At 35.8% G+C, this 25578-nt stretch overlaps 1 protein-coding gene across 1 annotated transcript in view; it reads left to right on the top strand.

Moving 5' to 3' along the window:
• Nucleotides 1–25578, top strand: part of LOC128998808 (uncharacterized) — a 261627-nt gene that overhangs the window by 13461 nt on the left and 222588 nt on the right. The window contains exons 2-3 of the mRNA XM_054425167.1: nucleotides 15252–15393; nucleotides 16542–16713. Coding sequence (XP_054281142.1) covers nucleotides 15252–15393; nucleotides 16542–16713 — 314 coding nt within the window. The remainder of the gene's footprint in view (nucleotides 1–15251; nucleotides 15394–16541; nucleotides 16714–25578) is intronic.

Raw genomic sequence — 25578 nt, 5'->3', positions numbered from 1 at the left:
CCTCAAAACGCGTAACATCCAAACAGTCGAAGATTTTCTTGAGCTCCTGTTTGTGTCAAAAGTGTTACACATTTTGCCGAAGCGTTTTGAATCGTTCAAGTCCAGCTACTTACTTATGAAGGCAAACGACAGCAAGAAACTTGAAGATGTTTCATCTGCATTGATCCTTCATGAGCGTAATGTTGCTCCTACGTCAAAAGCTGGTGACATTCTTAGTGCCACAAACAGCGGTGGTCAGAATAATAGGAAACCAAAAGGTGACACTTCGTGCAAATACTGTTCGGGGAAAGGTCATTGGATTCGCCAGTGTTCTAAATGGAAAGCTGACGGCAAGCCTGCGTATCCAGCTCGAGCTAACGGCATTAGCACTAGTTCAAAAACGAGTGACACTGATAAGAAGAGAACGAAGGGCTCGCAAGTTAACGTGACTGACAACCGAAGTGCGCTGATTTCCATCAGCAGTGACACGAATATCGTGACCACGAACGACCAGTGGTGGATCGACAATGGCACTACGCGGCACATTACGTCAAATCTGAGTTGGTTCATGGAGTACAAACCTTTTCCTGCAAACTCGAACGCAACAGTAAAGGCAGCGGGAAAGGAAGTTATAAAAGCTCTTGGCAGTGGAGTCGTTGAAGTAGCGAACTATGAAAATGGAAAACTGGAAACGTTCACACTCAACGATGTCTGATATGTTCCTGACGTTTCTCGGAACTTAGTGTCCATTCTCGCAGCTCATGATCAAAACCCTAATAGCAGGTTTGAATCGACTAATACCGAGTGTCGGTTCACTATTAACGAACAAACTGTATTCAAAGGTACTCGAAACTGTGGTGGAACTTTGTATCGTGCCTCATTTCACACAGTTCAACCATCTGAGGTTTGCGCTTTTAATGCAGCAGAAGACAATCGCATTCTGCAGTTATATCATGAGCGCTGGGGTCACATGGATAAACGCTTCGTCCGATCGAAGCTCGAATCCGAAATGGGTATCAAAGTGCCAGCCAACTACGAGATCTGCGAACCGTGTCAGTTCGGAAAGGCACACCGTCTACCATTTGGAACACGAGAACGCCCCTCAGCCCCCGGTGAGTTGATATCCGGTGATGGTTGCGGCCCGTTTGACCCATCCTTCGGAGGTCGCCGATACTTGATCGTCATAAAAGACCACTTTTCAAGGTACCGATACTGTTTTGTCGCAAGGGAAAAATCTGCTGTGAAGGAAGCGTTGCGTGAAGTGTTGTCTAAAGCACGCACGATTGGTCATCACGTCAAAGAGTTTCTCAGCGACAACGGTGGTGAGTTTGACAACGCTGAAGTTCGTCAAATCCTCAGAGAATATGGCGTTAACCAACGTCTGACAGCACCGTATACACCCGAGCAAAATGGTGCTGTAGAGAGAGAGAACAGAACAATAGTCGAAATGGCCCGGAACTTCAAGTACGCCAATCCAAATGTAACATTTCCTGCAGCGATCTGGGCGGAACTTGTCATCACTGCTGGCTACGTTTTGAACCGAGTGGGAAAGTCAGCAGTTGCCAACAAATCACCCTTTGAGCTCTGGTTTGGTCAAAAGCCGAGGATCAAACATCTGCGAGTGGTCAGCTCAAAGTGCTACGTCCATGTTCCTGTGCAGAAGAGGCGGAAAATGGACAAGAAAGCTGTGGTTGGTTACCTGGTTGGATACGATGGCGATGAACGATATCGAATCTACGTCCCAGAGAGAAGAGATATCGTAGTTTCTCGTGACGTCGTTTTTCAAGAAATCGTTGGAAACTGTGACAAGAAAGTTGAGTGGCCTATCAAGATTGATAAAACCAATGACGTCGAAGAAGACTGGCAAGAAGTTGAAGAGACTATCGACGAGCCTAGTTCTCCAGTGACAGGTAATGATGAGCCTATACCAACTGAGGACCCGTCAAGTAGCAGTGATAGTGAAGATGCAGAGTTATCCAACGATCCTGCAACTCGGCACTCGACTCGGGAAAGAAGGCAACCCGAGTGGCTAACCGATTACGTCTCGTCTAACTTTGCCAAAGTTCTTCTTGTTGACGATGAACCTAAGTCGTACACTGAAGCCATCAGTTCAGTAGATAGTGCTGAATAGAAAACAGCAATGGACAAAGAAATGAAATCCATGCATACACACGGTGCATGGGAATTGACCGAACTCCCTCCGGGAAAGAAGACTATCAACAACAAGTGGGTCTACCGAATAAAGCGCAATCCTGATGGAAGTGTTGACAAATATCGAGCGAGATTGGTCATCAAAGGATGTGCGCAAAGACCTGGTATTGATTATGCCGAAACCTTCGGCCCGGTTGCTCATCTGGAGGTCGTTCGATCAATATTGTCTATCGCAGCTGTTTTGACGTCTCAACTGCGTTCTTGTACGGAGACGTTGAAGAAGAGATTTTTATGAAGCAGCCTGAAGGATATTCAGATGGGACAAATCGTGTTTGTTGTCTCAAACGCAGCTTATACGGCCTCAAACAGGCACCTCGATGCTGGAATAAATGGTTTGACGACTTCATGAAAGGCTTAGGATTTCGACAGAGCCGTGAAGATCCCTGCGTCTATATTTGTCCTACCCCTGCTGGAAAAATCATCGTTGCACTCTATGTTGATGACGGATTAGTCGCAGCAACTAGTCAGACTGAAATGGACTTATTTATTGGGCAACTTCGTTCACAATTTGAAATTGTTGCTAAAGAAGTGTCATACTTTCTCGGACTCGAAATTTCTCAAAGTGATGGTGATATATTGGTCTGCCAATCAGCGTATATCAAGAAGATCGTTTCTCGATTCAACATGGAAGGATGCAAGCCAGTACTTACTCCCATAGAGAAGCTCACTGCTCAAACACCAGGGAAAGCCTCCGATTTTCCATACCGATCGGCAGTTGGAGCCCTACTTTATGTTGCTCGTGGTACTCGTTTTGACATTGCATTTAGTGTAAGTGTTCTATCACGTCACTTAGAAAATCCTACACAAGATGATGTCACAAGAGCAAAGCGTGTTATACGCTATTTGACCGGCACTGTGGACCAGAAGCTAGTGTACCAATCCAAACCTAAAACACGTCTACTGGAGTGCTATAGTGACGCGGACTTTGCTGGTTGTCCAACTACAATGCGTTCAACAAGTGGAGTTATTATTAAATACGCGAGTGCAGCTATAACTTGGCTTAGTCGTCGTCAGGAGTTAGTTGCGGACTCAACTTGTGAAGCTGAAATCATTGCAGCTAATCTTGGTTCAAAAGAAACAATATGGATTGCTCGTTTGTTCAAAGAACTTATAGGATTGTCTGCTGTTCCTATCCTGAAAGTTGACAACGAATCAGCAAGAAAACTCTGTGAAAACCCCGAGTTTCACTTTCGTACAAAACATATTCAGCGGAAGTACCTGTTCATTCGAGACAGGATAAATATAGGTATGCTGACTGTAAAGCACATCGGTTCAGAATATCAACTAGCAGATATACTGACGAAGCCTATACCTCGACCAAGACTTCAAGTTCTGCGAGAAAATCTTGGACTATGCAAATAAGGGAAAGTGTTGAAAATGCCTGCCTTTTCTATTTATTTGTAATAGTCATACAGATGATATGAATGTTGTTTTTACTATCAGCTGTCTGTTTTGTTGTCCAATATTGTTCCTTGTCATGAAAACATTAATGAGAAATACATTTGATTATTTTATAGTTTAAATTTGTTTTTCGTCGTAGTTTTGCTTAGATTATCCCTAAACACCTCCACTTGGGAGAATAATTCAAGATAAAGCACCTACCTAAACCTTTATGCAGTCTAGTCATGGGCAACCACCCTGAGCATACACACTTTATGGACCGGGTGAGACATTATAATAGCTGCGTTATATGACATCGATTGGAGCAAAACAGGTTGTAACTGAATTGATGACAGAAGGCTGTTGGAACTTAAAATGGAACTTAATCTATTAAAAATTTCAACCAATCTGAAAGTTTCCCTAGCGAAACACGGGTATTCCGCTAGTAATCTAAATAAAACACATGTTTTATTTTGCAGTCTTTATGAAACATCACCTTAAAGATTGAGTCTCCTTGGAGGATGTACTTCACACCCGTGCCTAGTCTTGTAACTTGAGTTGTCCTCTCGTGGTTTTGGACTTCTGGTACAGACACTTGTTAAATTTTGTTCTGTCACATTGTCTCGTGAGGGTGTACTTTTTAAGTCGTCGGGAAATGGTAGAAGATGGAAACGGTTTCTTCTTAGGTCTCTTTTATCAGTCCTGACAATATATGATCGTGACTCAGTTGCAATTTTTACAACCGTTCCAGGTTTCCCACGTCAGATATCCAAACGCTGTCTCCAGATTTCAAACTTCCAAGAGATTTGGCACCATGCCTGGAGTCATAATTTCTCTTGTACTTAATTTGCTTTTTCTTTTCCGAGTTCGTTTGGCTCTTCTACTCGACCGATTTTCATAATTTTGGTCTTTAATTTTTAATTAAAGGTACGCATGCACAGATTTGCCATCAAGCATCATCATTCATTTGTATATTGTAATACTACTTGACCAAAAATAGTTTTGTTCAAATAACTTTTTAAGTTTTTGGAAGACCATGTATTTTGTATATTTTATCAGTAGAATAATAGTAAATATAAGATTTTAAACATACCTTTAAGTCCTTAAGTATATTTCTAATCAACAGTTTTAAGCTTTTGGAACAAATAACATATTAACCAGGCAGTAAGTCCACAACGTTAATAGAATTACTAGGTGAAACCCGTAGAAATCGATGGTTACTGTTGAGGTTTCAAGCAAAATCATTTAACTATCAATCTATGATAAATAACTTTTTTTTTAATAATTTTTGGATCAATTTTGTTTGTTCATGACTAAGCAAGAAGTGTTAGGTTCGTCCGATCTTAATAATCAATGACTCAAATAAAAGCCCGTATTTCACTGTTCTTAGATAAAAATATATAGGATTAATTATGTAATTAGAATTGAGTAAATATATCTAAAATTAAATTTGGTATCCGAGAAATAATCAGATTTATGTTTTTTGATTGAGTAATACAGTATCTTGAACTTAACTGATTCCAACGATCAAAAGCTCAAATTAAAGCCTATAATTTACTGATTATGTTGAGTCCAAAACATATAAAAAACATAAACATTACTGTAGTTATTAATTGTTAATCATATAAAAACCTTATAAAAATAATTTTTATGTTGGTTGGTCACCTTGTGTTTGCTTGAAACTCGTCCGACTTGAATAACTAATAGCTTAAATAAAGGCCGGCATTTCACTGAAGGTTCTTAGACCATACTATATAGGATTATATAATTACTAGCAACAGAGCCCGTTGTAGTTAAATACAACGGTCCCTAGAAAGTACAGTAGTACATAATATATGCCCTTGTAAGTACCTGAACATTTTTTTAAGAATGAAATTGTTTAGAAAATAAACTGGTTTTCTAAAAGAGTAAAATAATGAAAAACACAAATAAAATTTTACAAAAATATTTTATTTACAGTATTTCTTTGTAAACAACATTCTTTGTAAAGACTTCATCTGAATGTTTTAACAATCTTCCTTGTTCTTTGCCAGGGATAATTTTAATTTTTATGTCTTCAAACCTTTTAACACTTGATATTGCAACATACAATTTATTGTCCATGGCTGAATACTGGTGCAGGAAGGTATATCCCAACTTTATCCAATGGCGGCCTTGTGCTATGTTTATTGTAATAGCAAACGCTAATTTTAAAGGAAATTGCCGTCTTTTTAAAACAAAAATGGTAAATCTGTGTCCGTCTGTGCTAAGTCAATCCTTGGAATGAATAACATTTCACGTGCTGCTGATCCAGTTAAAACCTCAGAAATTATTAAATTGGGCTTGAGTTCTTTAACAATTAATCGTGTGCCATTACATAACCCCCGTTTTGTGTTAAGATTTCGTAGCAACATTATTACAGATCCAATTTTTAAATTTAATTTGTGTATTGGCATTCCCAATACACAAATTAAGGAGGTTGAGGAAGTTGCATCATCTCCGGGTGAAGTGTTGGTCAGACTATCTTGTTCTGTTTCTTTTTCATTTTCTGGGTCTCCATCCTTTTGATTGCTTGATAAACACTTTTTTACCCCTTGGAGTAAATCTTTATCTATACTATAATTTGGTTTCTTCAATTTATTTTTATGAGCTGTTGATTCACGTCTGCCAGAACATGTTTTACTTTTTCTATTTTTTGATGCACGGCCACGTTTTGATTTTGGTAAGATTATATCCTCTTGATTCTCAGGCATACTATTGTCTATCAAAACATCGTAATGCCCAGCATCCACATTTCCTGAGAATCGTAGTTTATAGATCGTTGTGCCTTCACCAACCGTTACAAAATAATCCAATTTCTCAGCATATATTTTGAATTGGCAGTCAAAAACTCTTGCTGCAGCTTCGATTTCGACATTACCGGCGTATTCCCCATCTTTGGTCATCAAATTTCTGTATTGCGTCGCGTTTTTTACTTCTAGTCTATATGTCTTATCCCCTACGATCAAAGGACAATAGTAGTCCCAGTTATTGACGACTTCATCAACTACCGTGGATCGTATATCACTGTATCTGGATTGAGATTTATGGCATAAAAATGAGACATTTCTAAAGAAACAGTTTCCATCACCAACCATGTAGTGAAGAGTAAAGTTATTCATTTTTCAACTAATGTAAAATATTGAGTTTATAATTAACAGTTCAAAATAACGAATATTAAATACTATTTTAAACTGTGAATTATAAATTAAATTTGAATAATTTATAATTGACAGTTTAAAATAATAATTTTTGGTTATGAAATCCATACATCATTTACCTTACCAATATTACCTTATTAATGGTACAGGTTAAAAACATCACTTTAGAAACACACTTTACGGACGCACAATTTGTTTTTCAGGATTAATTTTGCCAACAGTGTCATTTAGAGGCTTCTGATTGACTATAACGAAGGTTTAGTAATTGAAAAATTATTTTTGTTCATAGAGTAAAATTATAAATGCCTCAAATTCAATTTTATATTTTTTTATTATAAAATTAAACCGTCATAACCTAACCTAACCAACCAAACTTGTTGATAATGAAAAAAATCCAATACAAAAAAATTGTGATACGGGTAGGATTCGAACCCGGATCCTTCGGATCATCACCCCATCACTCTTTCCACTACACCACCGAGGCCGATGGCATCAGCCGTATCGTCGCGGTAATGATGTTCCCTCAGCCAAACAGAAGCCTCAAAATAATACTGTAGGCAACACTAATCCTGAAATAAAAATTCAGCTTTACGCACCTCAACCACCAATTCAAATAGTAAACAACTAAATGTAAACAAAGAAAAATCAAGGAAATAACAATAAAACAATCAGCTGTTAAACTATAGTTTAATACATGTGTTCCATATGATCAGATGATGCATACTGGCTAACCCATTATTACTACCATACAATTTTTTAGATTATTCATACCGGCAAACGCATTACTACCATAAATAAATAAAACTCAAACTTTACTAATTATTTGGAAATCTACACAGATTTTATTGACCTATTAATTAATAAAATCGGTCCAGTAGAACTGTAGATTTAGTTGTAGAAAGTTAACAAAAATCTCTTCAATTCAATATTTTCTCACCACAATAAATTAGGAGGTTGCTAAGTTTTTTTGCAAATAACTCTTAAACGGTGAGGAAATCGACCAAAGTGGAAGGTGATATTCTGAAAGAGAATAAAATTTGCTACAAAGTACTCTTACGCCTCTTTCACACGAAGCGGCGCGCGCCGTACGGCACTCCTAAATATTTATTATTTTCTGTTCAGTTGTGGCTTTTAAATGAATACTCCACTTAAAAGTTCAAATTAAATGAATAGGATAATTTTAAATATAATAAACTAGTGCACCTGTTGCTCGAATTTGAGCAATTGCAAAATATTAAAGGAGTTTTTTTTTACGAATAACTGTCACTATTTCCGTTGACGTGTGAGAGTCAACTCAAAGATAATGTAACCAATCACTCCACTCCAGTTATCGAAACTGGAAACGAACTCACTCTGAAAACGAACGCTCACTCCACTCCATCTATCGAAACTGAAAACGAAAACTCTTGTGTGTATCATGTGTGTACTATGAACAGCTGTAATTAATACAAATTATTCGTCCGTTTAACTAAACAAAATCTTGTCTTCATAAGATTTTTTTAACTTTTATTTTACAATCTGTTCAGTACAACTGTGAACAATTAGTAAAAGGCATAATATAAGTAAATGACATGACCAAGAATCTCCCCAGTGAAAGATCTTGGAAAAATAAATAGTCATATCATGTAACTTAAACTATGCAAATCGGTATGGGAGTTAACTTTCACAATTTTTAGTCTGTTGGGAAATATATACATTGGGATTTTGATGGCCTGAGGGGCAAAGCCCGAGGACTTTAACTACAGGAATTGGTGAAAGGGGGCGTGTATACAACAAATACTTAATTTTGACACATCGTTTGTAAAAATCCGTTCATTATTAACGGAGGAGTAGTATTTCGTAGAAATCACCTTCACGTATTATATATAAGTATTCGTCATATCTGAAAATATTGTATTCTAGAAGTAAAAAAAAATGTTTCATTACGTATAAATTACTAATTTAATTTTTTAAATAATTAATTTAATACTAAATATTCTCCTCTATTTATTAAAGGAAAATTTTTGTCTTAATACTTTAAGTTGGTCGATTTGCATGGGATTAACATAAAAATGTATGTTTTGTAATAACTTTAAATATATTATTTTCCGATACAACGATATATAATTTCTTAATTAACTGTTGCACCCTCTTGGTCAGGTAGTTTGCCTAAAATGAGGCAGCGTAGGGGTTAGGCCGTGCGGCGCGCGCCGCACCGTGTGAAAGCTCCCATAACGCCTCTTTCACACGAAGCGGCGCGCGCCGTACGGCGTCCGCCGCGCGGCGCTGCGCCGGACAAGCGTGTGTCTTCACACTAGTACGGTTTCGTGCGGCGCGCGCCGTACGGCACTCCTAAATATTTATTATTTTCTGTTCAGTTATGGCTTTTAAATGAATACTCCACTTAAAAGCTCAAATTAAATGAATAGGATAATTTTAAATATAATAAACTAGTGCACCTGTTGCTCGAATCTGAGCAATTGCATAATATTAAAGGAGTTTTTTTACGAATAACTGTCACTATTTCCGTTGACGTGTGAGAGTCAACTCAAAGATAATGTAACCAATCACTCCACTCCAGTTATCGAAACTGGAAACGAACTCACTCTGAAAACGAACGCTCACTCCACTCCATCTATCGAAACTGAAAACGAAAACTCTTGTGTGTATCATGTGTGTACTAGGGAGTATGTTTTATCTATGGTACTATGAACAGCTGTAATTAATACAAATTATTCGTCCGTTTAACCATAGATAAAACATAAACTAAACAAAATCTTGTCTTCATAAGATATACATTGGGATTTTGATGGCCTGAGGGGCAAAGCCCGAGGACTTTTACTACAGGAATTGGTGAAAGGGGGCGTGTACACAACAAATACTTAATTTTGACACATCGTTTGTAAAAATCGGTTCATTATTAACGGAGGAGTAGTATTTTGTAGAAATCACCTTCACGTATTATATATAAGTATTCGTCATATCTGAAAATATTGTATTCTAGAAGTTAGAAAAATGTTTCATTACGTATAAATTACTAAATTATTAATTTAATACTAAATATTCTCCTCTAGTTATTGAGAAAATTTTTGTTTTAATACTTTAAGTTGGTCGATTTGCATGGGATTAACATAAAAATGTATGTTTTGTAATAACTTTAAATATATTATTTTCCGATACAACGATATATAATTTCTTAATTAACTGTTGCACCCTCTTGGTCAGGTAGTTTGCCTAAAATGAGGCAGCGTAGGGGTTGGGCCGTGCGGCGCGCGCCGCACCGTGTGAAAGCTCCCATAAGAACCAATGCACCTTCACCGAGTTGTCCGGCGTGGACGCCGCGCGGCGCTGTCTTCCGGCTCAAGGTGCATCCGGCGGTAACTCGCGCGCCGTGCGGCGGATTCGCCGCGCGGCGCGCGCCGGACATAGTGTGAAAGGACTCATATACTCCCATAGCCCTACGCCGGATCCGGCGGGCGCCGCACGGCGCGCGCCGCGTCGTGTGAAAGAGGCGTAAGAACCAATGCACCTTCACCGAGTTGTCCGGCGTGGACGCCGCGCGGCGCTGTCGTCCGGCTCAAGGTGCATCCGGCGGTAACTCGCGCGCCGTGCGGCGAATTCGCCGCGCGGCGCGCGCCGGACATAGTGTGAAAGGACTCATATACTCCCATAGCCCTACGCCGGACCCGGCGGGCGCCGCACGGCGCGCGCCGCGTCGTGTGAAAGAGGCGTTAGGCGTTTTTTGAAAATATTCAAAAAAGGCAACCTAAAGTTAACTATAAATTGAAATTTTAAAATATTAACTATAAAAAAACAGTTTTTAATGTATTTTTGCTTTTTATTCTTTATTCACCACAAATATTTAATAAAATCAAACTTTCATAATTATTTGCAAATCCACACAAATTAGGCTTTCCAACGATACATTAGTTAACAAAATCGGTTCAGTAGAAGTCTAGATTTAGTTGTACAAAGTTTAACAAAAATATCCCTAATTCAGTATTTTTAACAACTAAAAATTTGGAGGTCACTTATCTAATTTGACAATAACTTTTAAATGGTGAGTAAATCGTATAAAATGCACGTGATATTCTGAAAGAAGATAAAATTTCCTACAAATAACTTCTGAGTATTTCTTGAAATTATTTAATAAAGGCAGCCAAAAGCTGACTACAAATATAAACTTGAAAATAAAAACCTGAAAAAACAGTTTTTAAAGTATTTTTGTTATTTTTATTTTTCCTCCACAAACATTAAATAAAATCAGACTTTCATAATTATTTGCAAATCTACATGAGTAAGGCTTTCCATTGACTCATTAATTAACAAAATCGGTCCGGTAGAAGTCTAGATTTAGTTGTACAAAGTTTAAAAAAAATATCCCAAACTCAATATTTTCTCATTATTATAAATTCGGAGGTTGCTTAGCTTTTTTGCAAATAACTTTTAAATGGTGAGGAAATCGACCAAAGTGGAAGGTGATATTCTGAAAGAGAATAAAATTTCCTACAAATTGATACCATACACTTCTCGGAAACACTAAAAAAAGCAGCTAAAAGTCGCACCCAAATAAAAAGTGTGAAAAACACCGTTTTCAATGTATTTCTTATGGAAAACATGTTTTTTTGAAATTTTTCTCCATAAATCATAATAAAAACAAACTTTCATAATTATTTGCAAATCTACACGACATAAGCTTTCCATCGACCCATTAATTAATAAAATCGGTCCAGTAGAACTCTAGATTTAGTTGTACAAAGATTTTTAAAACTGAATTATATATAGAATAGATAACTGGTGAAATACACCTTAAATTTGTAAAGTTCTTTATTAGTCTCTGTGTGTTGGTAAATAAATAAATGTCCAGGGTTTACAATAGTGAACACATATAAACCTTTTATTTATCAAATTGTACAAATATGGTTAAAAATTTAGATGACATTCTTATCTCAGGGTTCTAGGAGTATCGTGCCGGCTCAAAGTAGGCTTATGTGATTTTGGATAGGCATAAGCCTAATGTTCATCAAAAGTTACAATTCAATTAGGTATACACTTTTGAAAAGATGAAAGTTCAAATATTGAATTTATTAAAATGATAATTTAGGTTAAAGTTCAAAACGGCAGAAGTCAATAGAAAATTTGCAATATGAGTATTTTAGCAAAGTAGTCCTAAGTCAAGTTCAGTTTGGTGAGATAGATCTTGACAGTAGCGTAGCCAGGATTACGTTAAGGGGGAGGGGGGGGGGTTATTCAACGTGACCATGCCGGGAACATTTTTGAAAAATAATAGCTGTCAACTAGCGTTTTTATGCAATCTAGACATATTAATTTTTAAAACATAAATTGATTTTTAATTGAGTTTTTATTATAGGTATTTAACCTATTTGATTAAGGTGTTTAAACATGAATTTAAATTTGTTACCGTTTTACAGAAGAATATTAGAAATGTAACTAAAATAGTTTTGCCTGCTTTTCATTTTGCTAACTTTGGCCTAACTTCAGTTTCTTTTTAGGCCGCTTACAATTATCATCACTCATTCTTCAGCGGAGCACATGAAAAGAGCCCGAAATTTTAATCCCCAAAAAGGTTCACTAATCTTAAGCATGGAAAGAGCCCGGGTCTCCACAGGTACCTGAGGAAGAGGACGCTGACTCGTGTTCTGAAATAGTGTTGTTTGGTTGGGTTAGGTGGGTTAGGTTAGGTTAGGTAAAGAGACTATTTCTTTTAGTAATGTTTATCTTTTAATAATCTATATTTTAACAATGTATCTTTTAATATTGTAAATAAATTCATGTATTTCAACTGTATTATTGGTTCTTCCTCCTTTGAATACCCGTTGTGAAAGTCCTAGGAAGAGTCTGGGCTCTTTTCGCACCGTCCTGGGAGGGACCTTGGAGGTCCGGGCGCTTTTCAAGCGTCTGCCTGAGTTTTTGGGCTCTTTTCATGTGCGCCCTTCTTCAGGACTATCTTAGTTAATTCAACTTCAGATATGTAAATGTAATTAATCACAAGGATAATGATGAGATAACGTAATATTTCTGAAATATTACGTTATCTCATCATTATCCTTGTGATTAATTACATTTACATATCTGAAGTTGAATTAACTAAGATAGTCCTGAAGAAAATAGTGCTGAATTTCAGCACCCAATAATCGATACGTAATTTATCTAAAAGTTCACAACCTCAAATCACGGTCAATTGTTTTACAACGCACGCAGTAAGGGCATTAGTGATCTGTGTAGTGTCTATGTGACTACTGATAGTTACACTCACTAACCAACCAGACTACTCCCCCGCGCAAAATGACGGCTAGCGAATCCACAGTGGGAACGGGGAGCGAGTAGAACTGGTGGAAGTGGAACCACTATTATAGTACTGTTCCAGCTCTGACTACATGGCTACATGTGATAGAATCAATGCCCGCCAATAGTCAATCAATAGTCGTAGTGTACGCCTTTAGCTGTGACATGAAAAATGTTGTAAAACACTTAATATATTTCTAAGACTAGGTAAATTGTTTGGCACTTTCTTTATTTACTGGTTAGCATAAAAGTATACTACGAAAACATGTTTACTTCAACAGTAAAATATATATATAGGGACACCCAAGGGGGGGGGTTGTAACCCCCAAAACCCCCCCCCTTGGCTACGCCACTGGATCTTGAGGTTTAAATACTGGTTAAATCACCAATTAAAATTTTCAAATCAAATTCCTTCCTTGCTTCTTCATCACTTACTATGCAATTGAAAATCTTGATGTTAAATTTCATACATCTGTTGCAACAATTGGTTATCACTGGTTTCTTGATGTCACTCACTATTCACTGTTACTTATGATTGGTTGGTATTATATCAAGAGTATTTTAATTATATTTTTGGAAGTGAAAGAGAAGAATAATTTTGTAAAATAATTCAAACTGTATAAATAACTTCCAGTAATTACAAATTTCAGTTTATTAAATAATAAAAGATAGTGTTTGATGAGAATGTGAAATATGGAAATTTACAATAGGTGAAACCTTTTGCCCTTTTACTGTATGTAAACATGTGATAATTTAGAGGTATTAATTTAGCTAATAGTAGGGTCTGACTTAGGGGAGGTACAAATGAGGCATTTAGTTCAAAATTCCTCCGTGAACAGCGCTGTAGTAAAAAGCACTTTGGCAATGAAGGTTTACTAATCGCAAAAATAGTTCTGTTCATAAAATAAAATTATAAATGCCTAAAATTCAATTTTATTAATTTTTAATTATAAAATTAAACTATCATAACCTAACCGAACTAACCAAACTTGCTGATAAAGAAATAATATAACAAAAGTTTATAGTAATCGGAAAAATAATTCTGTTTATAAAATAAAACTAGAAATTGCTCAATTAAAATTTTATAATGACTTAATAATAAAATTAAACTGTAATAACCAAACCAAACCAACCAAACTTGCTGAAAATAAATAAATCTTGGACAAAAAGTTAATGCCACCGGCGGGATTCGAACCCGGGACCTACAGTATATCAGCCCGGCACGCTAACCATTAGACCACCGAAGCCGATGGCTATCGATCGTTTTGTTACGGTAATGGCGTTCCCTCAGCTAATAAGAAGCCCTCAGCTGTCATCGTAGCCTCTTCTATACCTCCCCTGAGTAAATACCCTAATAGTAGGCCTAGGTGTTTGGATACATAACACATGGTTTATAAACAACTTATATATAAATTCAAAAGTAATCAATGAGGATAATTTTGGAACATCTCAAATTTAAGTAGAAGTAAGAATAAAAAAAAATCTAATTTATGTTTATGCTGGAGTAATACAGGAGATACAAATATGCCAAAGCTTGATGTGAAATCTGTGCGTGCAAATCTTCAATTTCAAAACCTCAATCATAAAAGTCGGCCGGGTAGAAGAGCCAAACGAACTCGGAAAAGAAAACCCAAATTTAACTCCTATAAGAAATACATGGGGAGAAAATTTTGTTTACGTATAAGCCAAGTGGGACTGTAGATAAATATATGGTGATGCTTGATGTGAAATCTGTGCGTGCACACCCCAGGAAATCTTATATCAACATAAGTAAAAATCATTAGGTAACATTCTTTAAACAATTTTGGCTGTGTTTTCTGTAGGCCTATGTACTCCCCCTTCCTCCAAAATATGTTTAGTATGCCCATGAGTAAGCCTAGACCTAAATGTATTGGAGGATCCGACTACATATATAGGCTACCTACATTATTTACTCTCAACAGGAAGCCTTTGTAATTTTCCTGTTTTTTTATCATGGAGCTATCATTAAGCCGCGTTTACTTGAGGCCAGTAGAGTAGGCAGGTTATAGGGCAGTTAACTTGCCTATAGCATATTTTAAATAACCTGAGGCAGATAACCTGCCTGGCAATTGGCTTCGTGTAAACGTGGCTTTAAATTGGATTCTATTTATAAGTGTATGTATAAATGGCTAAGTGTTGGAACATTGTGTAAATTGAGTAAAGTGAGTTGTAAGTTGAGAAGTTGAGTTTTTTCAGATTACACTATGGCAAAAGAAGAACCTTCAGTTTATTTTGCAAAGTGCAAACTACTCAAGGCAACAGAAATATATCTGCAATATATCAATGGAGAAACAAAGGAAAATTTAGAGAAGATATTGTGGGAGCAAATATACAGTGGGTAAGCTGATTTTTTGTAGATATTTCTCTATTTGTTGTAATTACACCAACCAAAACCTTATCCTACTTTTTTTATTTTTACAATTCACTAAAACAGTAAATACAAGTTGAGTGTTGTAGTTTTATTAACTTGATTTATTGTACTAAAATTAGGCCTACATCGAAATAATAATTAGGCCTAACCCAGGTAACAAAAAAAGCTTGAGAAAGGTTTGTCACAAACTTGTTCTGTCAAACCTTTAAGCTTGCTACAAGTGTATAACGGCAAGCTCTAACACTTGTGGCAAGCTTGTAGCAAACCTCCTAGTTCCCTCTAGACAGGCTTGCCACAAGCCTTTTGATTAAACTTGTCACAGGCCTTCTGTACAAGCTTGTCAAAGGCCTTCTGGTTAAACTAGCCACAAGCCTTCTGTTTAAACTTGACACAAGCCTTTTGTTTAAACTTGACACAAGCCTTTTGTTTAAACTTGACACAAGCCTTCTCTTTAAACTTGTCACAGGCCTTATGGTTAAACTCATCACAGACCTTTTATTCAAACTTGTAAAAGGCCTTCTCTTTAAACTTATCACAGACCTTTTATTTGAACTTAGAAACTGGAACAGATTTTGTCCCATAAAACAAATTAATAAATCATCAAAAATATAGCTCAGATCAAAATGAAGCACATTATGTTTATGTTTCATAGTAATGTATGTAAAAAAATTAAATGTTGTTTAACCAACAAAACTTTTTACTTTGCCAAATAGAGAATGATAGGTTTTTAAAAATAGACTTCGGACTGTAAGATAATTAGAGATATATGTGTTGGATCCTGTTTGAAAATAAAAGTAACTAATTACTAACTAAAACCCAAAATAAAGCTCTAAGCAATAAATAAATATACAAAAAGTACAAAATTTAAAAATAATCTAAAAATGTACTTTTTAACTAAACCTCTGTACTCAAAGAATGAACATTTCCTTCTACATAATATATTAGAATAAGACCATTTTGAATAGTGATTATATCTTGTACTTTTTTAGGATTGAGCATTATGATTTTGATCTAATGTAATGACGCCATTCATGCACATGTTTGCAAATTATGAATAAAGTTGATTTCATTTCATTTAAAGTATACCTAACTAAACCGAATTTAACATTATATAGGTGGAGTCCCTCATCCTGGATATCAGTAAAACTTCTTAGGAATGTCCTGCAGCACGAATTTGATTACAGTGATAAAGTGTTTTACCTAAATGAAAACTTGACATCTTCTCGGAAAGAAATCTTTTTTACTTCTGTTTTGGAGAGTTTGAATCTTCCTCATGAAGCTTTAAAGGTAAGTTAATAGGTCTAATGCATTTTTATATTCAATAGCAGTTATATCTTACAATTATATTGATTCCTATTCCTACCATAAACTTATCCAGAAATAAGGTTGTCTCTTAAGTTCTTTGTAAAAAAATATGACTTTTCTACTAACAATTTTTATATCTCTTTTCTCCCAATATTTTGCACTGACAAATTATGCATGTTAAAGCAAACAAAAGAAAAATCCAAGTGTATTATGTGCAATGATCCAAATATATTCCAGAAATTGATCCAATTTAAAATGGAATAATAGCTCAATAGTGTAGAAGCTATCGCAGGGTTTTCACTCAACTGTGAAAACCTTAAAAACATTAATGAGCCACAAGTTTTATGAACCAAGATGAAACTTTGATTGAGCCAAGTTCTGTGGTTCAACCTCAGGGCGCAGCTACAAATTTTTCTAGAGGGGGCAAGTCCCAAATTTGCCGCCCTTTCACCATACAACTATGGATTTTTTCTAATTGCGAATGACATTTTACAGTCAGTCTTAACACAAAGTGTTGCCACCAGCCATGAAAATCTTGAAAAGCTTGAATTATGCATGAATTCTTGTGACCATGGAAAAAGGCATGGATTATGCATTAGGGTGGGTTGAAAAAATCAATAATTTTTTTCCGAGTTGTAATACCTCGGAAAAGTTGCTAAATTGTAATACCAAAGCAGGGTTAACATATTGGTTGTTTTCTTCCGGTCGTGCATGTGCTCTAATGTTTGAAAAAAATGAAAATCTCATATTTAATCAGAATTTTTTACAATTTTTAAATTTTTGATTTCTAATATGTATAATAGTTTAACATGCCATCTACTAGACACTAAGAAATTGATATTTAAATAATTGTATTGTATGTTAATATCTTCCGGTCGCGCATTGGCTGCAAATATTGCCAAAAATCAAGAAAAACATTATTTTGTATTAGTTTTATTTAAAACTAGCTGTGTGCCTGTTCTACGCACGGGGATCTTTTAGTAGTCAGTTGGAAACCTTCTTATATAAATAACAGCATTTGGTTTGCATATTTTCAGATATGCTGGCCAAACTATAATATACAAACAAATACCGTACAGTATCTGACAGTTTCAAGTAAAAAAATGCTTTATAGATCTATGAGGCATAGCCCTAAAGTAGGCCTATAATTGAAAGCTACTTTCCAGAATGGTTAAAAGTAGTTAAAATACTACCTCAACCTAACCATTAAACATTCCGGTTGAAATTTTCACTATCAAAGGTGCTCTTGTAGGCTACTGTCTGTATGGAACACTGAGAAATATGCGCTAACAACAGACATACACAAAAAAATACAGAATTTTATTAGGGAGTTTGCTACAGTTTAACCAAAGCAAAGTACATATACTTTAGTGTCGCCAAACTTTATCATACGTACTTAATTACTCTTACTCCCATGGCCATTTGTACCCCAAGTGGTACTTGACCTCACCAACACACTGCCTCTACGTCGCCCTGTCTCTTGCGGTATCTTCATTAACTTCCATCCTGGTCATATTATCTTTCTTTACTTCATCCGTCCAGCGTTTTAGCCTCTGCAATTATATCTGGCTTCTTGAACAGGTCTCTTAGTTCCTGATCATGTTTAATTCTCCACACATCTCCCTCTTTAGTAGGGCCAAAGATTTTGCGCAGGACTTTATTTTCAAAAGTAATAAGTTTTTTCTCCGTGTTTTTATCCATAATCCAGGTTTCAGCTCCATAAAGAAGGACAGGTCTTATGATTTATCATTGTTTTTAATATTACTAGTGAACCTGTGCGGCTCAATGCCCCGCAAAATAATATAGGAATTTAGAAAACAAATTCATCGTGTTATATATTGACTCGACGTCGAAAATTAAATACAGTACCTAATAATAAAGCCTTAGAAGGGAAGCAGTCCAGCCATTTTCTGGCAGTATGTGTATTATAGGCCTATTTAGTAAATTAATAATTGTTTAAGTTCAAGTATGTTATAGGCAGCGAGCAAGGTTAGAGGGTAAACTTAGTTATTTTTTAAAGATTTTTAAAAGACATTAACAAAACATTTTATTATATCCAACCAATAGGCCTATGTAGCATATTTTGAGGGTCATAAAAAATGCTGCTTGAAGAAAACACGCTTTTAAAAATTAACACTAAAAACAATATTTTTATCACAAAAGCACTTCCATGAATACTACGATTTTAGTCTTAAAGTTACCTTCAGGAAGATTACCCTGGTCAGTGTTACTGTAACGAATATGCGTATCCTATTAAAAGATGTAGCCTTACTTAAAACAACATATAAGTAGATATGGTTGCTCATCACTGAAATTGGTCTGGGTAGAACAATGCTGCTCTTTAATTAAAGTGCTTGTGCTGCAAATGCCAAAGATAACAGAAATTAGCATCTTTCCATTTTAAAAGGTAAGTTTGTTTCAGACGGGCACATTTTTATCTTCGAAATCAAAATATGTCCCCACTCACTTGTTCCAGTTAAGACTTTACATTCTATTAAGTTGTTAACCGTTCTGATCACATGAAGCCTTGTGCCATTTATGAGGCCCCCTTTTGATGTATTAATATTCCTCATCAATAAAACCACTGCCCCCTTTTATTATTCTAATCTGGGTCTTGGCAATCCACTGACCTGTATATTAAAAAAAAACTCAGTTGGATTTTCTAGAGGGGTGTCTCCGCCTTCGTCTGCTTTCGTGACCCACTCTTCTTCCCCTTGGCATACTGACAATTAATTACCTAACTTGTCAAGTTCATGTAGTAATTCATTAATACTGTTGGTTTATAAAGAAAATTATATAAAAGTTACTTGGCTTGGTGCTTTCATAACTGCAAACTCAAAGTACACCCATAAGTAAAAAAGAATCAAGTTATTGGTAAAAAAAAAAACTATTTTTGTGTAATATCATTATTCATATGAAGTAGATGATTTGTTTGATTTGTTGATCAGCTGTTTAGTTTCAAATGAATTAATAATGTCAAAGATTTGTGATTTTTAATACATAAATTATTATAGTAAAGTTTTCTAAATCATGGTATCTCAACTAAATTTTACTATTCCCAGCATTAAAATAAAGTAGTAAGATCCATTATGGGTAAAATTTAAGGTACACAATCCTTGATTGAAATGTAGTATTCATTAAGAGTCATAATACACAGCAATTATTATGTAGTTTTTTTTTTTTTTTTTTTTTTTTTTTGGGAGGAGGTAAAAATGCATTTACGCACAATGAAGTGCTCAATGGCCACTCAGTAGTGCCGGACTCCCGCGGGCTCATTGTCCCCGGACTACCGGCTAAAAATCTCCCTCGTCTCCTAGGACACTAGCCTGGAACTGTTTCGCACATTACTTCGGGCTAGGCCTTTTATACTACGCCTCTAGGGCTTTCCTTCTGGTTTCCTCAGAAAACTAAGGCCGATCGAGGTCGACCTTCTTATCCCGAAGTATGGCTTCGATGAACTGCTTTACACAGTTCCAGTTTCCTTCCCCCTGTATCATAGCTCCAACGATGTTGTCGGGAGTAATGTCGACGCCGATCTCGGAGATCAAGGAGGCTCGGCGGACATGCCACCTGTCGCAGAAAAAGAAGGTATGCTCAGCCGTGTCTGCAATGCCTGGACAGTATATACAGTCCGAGCTGGCAGCCTTCCCCATTCTGTGCAAAAAGGCCCGAAAGTACCCGTGACCCGAAAGAAATTGAGTCAAGTAGTACCCAACCTCACCATGCTCCCGTTCCACCCATGATCGGATGCTAGGAATGAGCCTGGCGGTCCAACGTCCCCGAGACTCGGCTTCCCATTCACGCTGCCAGCGGTCGAAACTGCGGTTGCGTTCTTCTCTGGCAGCAGTCTCTCTATCTACTTCAGGTCTCCTGCGGTAGATCGCCTGTCGCTCCCTCGCGAGATGAAAGACGGGGATGACACTGGCAATCACCATGACTGCAGGCTCGGAAACCGTGCGGTAAGCGGAAGCAACTCGCAAGGCACCTCGACGCTGAACACGGGAGAGCCTGTCACGGAAGACACGCCTCTCCAGCACGTGGGCCCAGATTTCAGCGCCTTACAAGAGTACTGATTGGACGGCAGACATCAGTAGGCGGCGTTTGCAGGAGCGGGGGCCGCCGACGTTTGGCATAAGCCTACTAAGGGCAACAACTCCCTTAGCGGCTTTGTCAACAGTTCGCTTTATCTGCTCGCCGAAAGACATTTTGCTGTCACATAACACCAAGGTATTTGGCATACGGCTTGGTCTCCAATTGGGCATGGCCTACTTGCAAAGGAAGGACGGTGGGAATTCTTTTCTTGGTTAGGATCACGATCTCTGTTTTTTCAACCGCCAACGATAAGCCGTGGTCCCGCATCCACTCGTTGACACGGAGCATCACTATACCAAGTTTAAGCTCTGCTTCTTCAACGGTTCTGCCTGCAACCAGAGCAGCGACGTCGTCGGCGTAGCCAACGAGGCGGGTCTCGTCTGGCATTTCGAGTCTAAGCAGACTGTCGTAAGACACGTTCCAGAGATCAGGTCCAAGGATCGATCCCTGTGCAGCCCCAGAAGTGACAGAGATCCGACGCTGACCTTCGCTGGTGTCAAAGAGCAGGACGCGGTCTGAAAGGTAGGACTCAATCATTCGCAATATGTAAGGAAGGACGCGGAATGTGTGCTCGAGCGCCTGTAGCATGTCACTCCACCTGGTGGAGTTGAACGCATTCTTCACGTCAAGAGTGACGAGGAGAACTAAGCGGCGCGACCAATGACTGTGGTTCTTGTAACGTTTTGTTTTATCTTACTTTATTTTACTTTAATTTGACTGACTCTACTTTACTTGCTTTGACTGTAAGGTCTATGCCTTTTAGTAAAAAATAAAAATAAAGTACTCTTATTAAATGATCACATGTAAGTTAATTGGGCTTGGGCTCTTTAATATCTCAGGGTCGTTTTATGGGTGCGTGGTGGAGCTACATATCAATAAAAAGGCAAATTGATGTTAACATTGGTTTATTAAAAGTTACTTCATTTTACAAAAAAAAAAAGTTTCGGACAAATTATGATTGAATTTATGATTAATAATCAAGCCTAACTTATATTATTTCAGGGATAGGAACAAAGAGGCTATCCTACACCTAACTTATATTACAGGGTAGGGTGACACAGAGGCTATTGAATTTATAGTTTCTTTTGTGTAATAAATGTTTTTAAGTCTCGTATTAAACTTCCTTGTTGTAGAAAAGCAGATTATTATTTCAAAGGGCGTAATTTAATCCCTACTCATTGACTTGCAGCATGTGGTGCAATTTCCTAGTGTACTTACAATTCTCTTATAATTCACTTATTTAATTGAACTTTATTACTGTTTCACTTTTACTATTTGAAATTATAAACATATTTTTAGTACTTCACAATCAATCACTTTTAAAAGATTAATATTAATTAAATTTCATGATAATAAATCGGAGAGCAAAGTCGCAACGCGACCGCTCTGAGCCAAGTCTGGGAAGAAAGGAGACCGATTGAGGCGTCCCCTCTCATGATTTCACGTAATGGCCATCTCCGTCCCTTCCAAAACTCAGAATTTTGGTTTAATTTAATTTTCTATTTTGCTATTGGCTGAGAGCTAACCACGTGACATGGAAAAATCGTCATAGAGGTCAAAATTCATCTTTGCACCTAATCAAAACTCTATGTTTTACATATTTTTCGTCTTCCCTGTACTTTTTTTTTTACTGAAAGATAGCCCCAGATACCTCAGCCATCTTGTATCTAGATATTGATTTTGTTTTGACATTTCAGGTTATGTTTATTACAATTATTATTATTATTGATTTTGATGTTAAAAACTGTTTATCTATACTATTATATAAAAATCTAATGGTGTCTGTATGTGTATTACTAATAGGTGCAAAAACTACTGAACCAACTAAGCTTAAATTTTACAGAAATATAGCTAACATACCAAGGACCATTATAGGACTATTCACATTTCGACACTGACCGTAGGCTTTGCCCCTTTGGCTTTTACAGTTCTGAGGTGAGGATTTTAAAAGTAAATATTGATTGGTCTCCATGACTGCGATTAGAACACTAACAATGTTTGTTTACATTTGCTTCAATTCAATGTAAACGAGAAGAACTGCTAAATTGCATATTTCACAATTTCAGACAGCTGATACAAAGAAGTTAAATATAATATTTTCCATAACTATGAGGTAGTTTTATTTTAATCTAACCTTTTATCATGGATTATTTATTCTAAAACTGTCAATGATTATAGAAAAAAAAAATTTTATAACCGTTGCTGTATCAACTCCGGCTCTGCTTTGGATTTTTCGTCTCAGTTATGAAAATAATGTTATTGATATGTTTTCATGGAAACAGTATGAAAATTACAATCCTTATAGATGTTTTGTATGAATTTGGAGGCTATTTTAAATAAATTTGAACTGCTTAACATGTGTTAGATTAACTTAACATAACTTGCACATCACATTGTTTTTTATAAGTATATTTAGGTAAATTTAGTTATTGTGTTTTGCTAAAACTATGCTTAAATTAAACTAAAGAATATCATCAATAACAAAATTGTACGTCATTGATTTTGTGTTCTAAAATCTGTTGTATATGTGTAACTATATTAAATTATCAAATGGTAATACAAAATACTCTTATTTATCTTAACATAGCTTTCAGTTCACATTAAATTTATTATTTGTGTTTTGCCACACCACTGATTAAATTAAACCAAGGAAAGTATCATAAAACTAAGCAGTACACAGTGTTCTTTTGTTTATAAAATCAATAAAATATTTGTTACTACCTATGTTTACTTAATGGTAAGTTTGAAAATTTAAAGGCAATGGATGATGGAACTGGTTAAAAGAACTGGTTTGTATATTAAGTTGTTTGTTGATATTTTTGTAGAGTAGAATCAGAGATGCAATGAAACATATACTGTATTTGCTATTACATTTTTAGTCCTCGACACTTTGATAATCATATTAGTTTTGTATGCTGTCTTTTGTGCTAAATTATTTGTTTAACATTTTTTATAGTAGGCCTATAGATATAGTTTCTTTAATATTTCAAAAGACTGTATTTATAAGGCACAAGAATACTTCTAAAGTTTATAACAGCTGACTTAGTTTTGCTAATGATTTATTGTGATTGAAGAAATTGAAGATTGAAGGATTTGTTATTTAATATGAAGAAGAGTGAAATTAAAAAAAAATATCCATTTAAATTTAATAATAAGTATTTTTGCAACTTCAAAATTGAAATTTAAAATGCCAATTATAAATAAAAAGATATGTAATTAAGGGAGATGAAGGTAAATCGTATAGTTTAATTCGAAAATTTGGTCAGTTTTTCTCATATCAGCCTACACAAGATTCAAAATTAATCAAAACCAAAATGGTGGTATCCACTACTTACGAGATTTAAAAATCATAGCTTAAACCTTTCTATTAAGGCCATAAAAGTTTAATTTTGTTTCTAAAAGCTTTGGCGGATGTGTAATTACTGTACTATATGCAACTGATGTAAAGATTAAAATGTTTCTACTTTGTGTCCTCTTCCCGTTGCAAAGCACGGGTACAACAGCTAGTTATTTATTAAAAAGTTATTCTAAAACCTTTTTATTCTTGAGAAATTTCGATTTTATTGGTTATTTATTGAGTTATGACGTATTTCATGATCGGTTATTGTCCATTGTGCAATGGTGACTTGTTTAATTAAATATATATTTGTATTTACCCCTATTTTCCTTTAGATTTATTGTTTTTATGAGAATCTCAGATCATAATATGCCATCGTACTAGGCTTAGGCCAAGACTGTCTAGGCTAGTTACTTAAAATTAGTAGGCCTATAGCCTAACTAATTCTTTTCCTTTTTCAATTACATAGCCTAAACAAATCCTTTGTAACTCTGGGTGTTATCATCATAAGACCCGTTACAGATACCCCCCTAATTTTAAACAAATTTAAAAAAAATGTTTACATTCTTTTTTTTTTTTTTATTTTTTTATAAATTACCTATACTGTCAGAGGATTTGTTTGTTTCCTCATCTTAAAACCACCTACCTAACGCTAAACCCTTTTACAAAATTATAAAACATCTTAAAGCTAACATATGATAAGACAATTTGAATGACACAACTTTTGATTATACACACCTTAAATCTACAAAGCACACAATATTCCTTAAAATCTAACAAAATAATCTCTTAACATTAGAGTCCACATGTCCATTTTCGGGTATTAAAATTGTAAATTGATTAAGTGTCCGAGCTTCACTGTGCATTTTTCTTTTTCTGAGTGAAAGTGACTTTCATTGTTTTGCAGACTGCATTATTATAAAACTATTCATGGTAAAATGCTTCAATTATAGTGACTATTTGGGGAATCTTCTTGGTGATGTAAATTCTAAATTTTAATAAAAAGTCCGGATCAATTTCTTCTTTATGTATAAATATACGTAACCAACAACTCATTACTGTTCATTATTATTGACAATTTTTTATTCTTCTTCCTTCTTCTTTATCAGAGCTCATAATATTAAATTTAAACAATGGAGGCCAGATGATTTCAAGACTTTATTTATATTTGAGTAAATATATAAAACATACCTTTCATGATGGTTGTTCCTTACTCTACATTGATGTCCATTCATCTGGTGTCCTTCAGCTCTTTTTCTTCTCCTTCTCAACATTATTTGTCAATATATATTTATATATTCTTCAATGAGTTATCCTGTTGGTTATTATTTCCACATTGATCCTTTGACGCACTTTTACACCACTTTTGTATTCCTGGGTCACTATTCACTTTCTATTTTGCATTTACCATAAATTCA

The sequence above is a fragment of the Macrosteles quadrilineatus genome, unplaced genomic scaffold (genome assembly GCF_028750875.1).
Source record: "Macrosteles quadrilineatus isolate MER2022 unplaced genomic scaffold, UCM_ALF_1.0 Scaffold_1__1_contigs__length_201487025, whole genome shotgun sequence".
Lineage (NCBI taxonomy): Eukaryota > Metazoa > Arthropoda > Insecta > Hemiptera > Cicadellidae > Macrosteles > Macrosteles quadrilineatus.
This window is presented reverse-complemented; position numbering and strand designations above follow the sequence as displayed.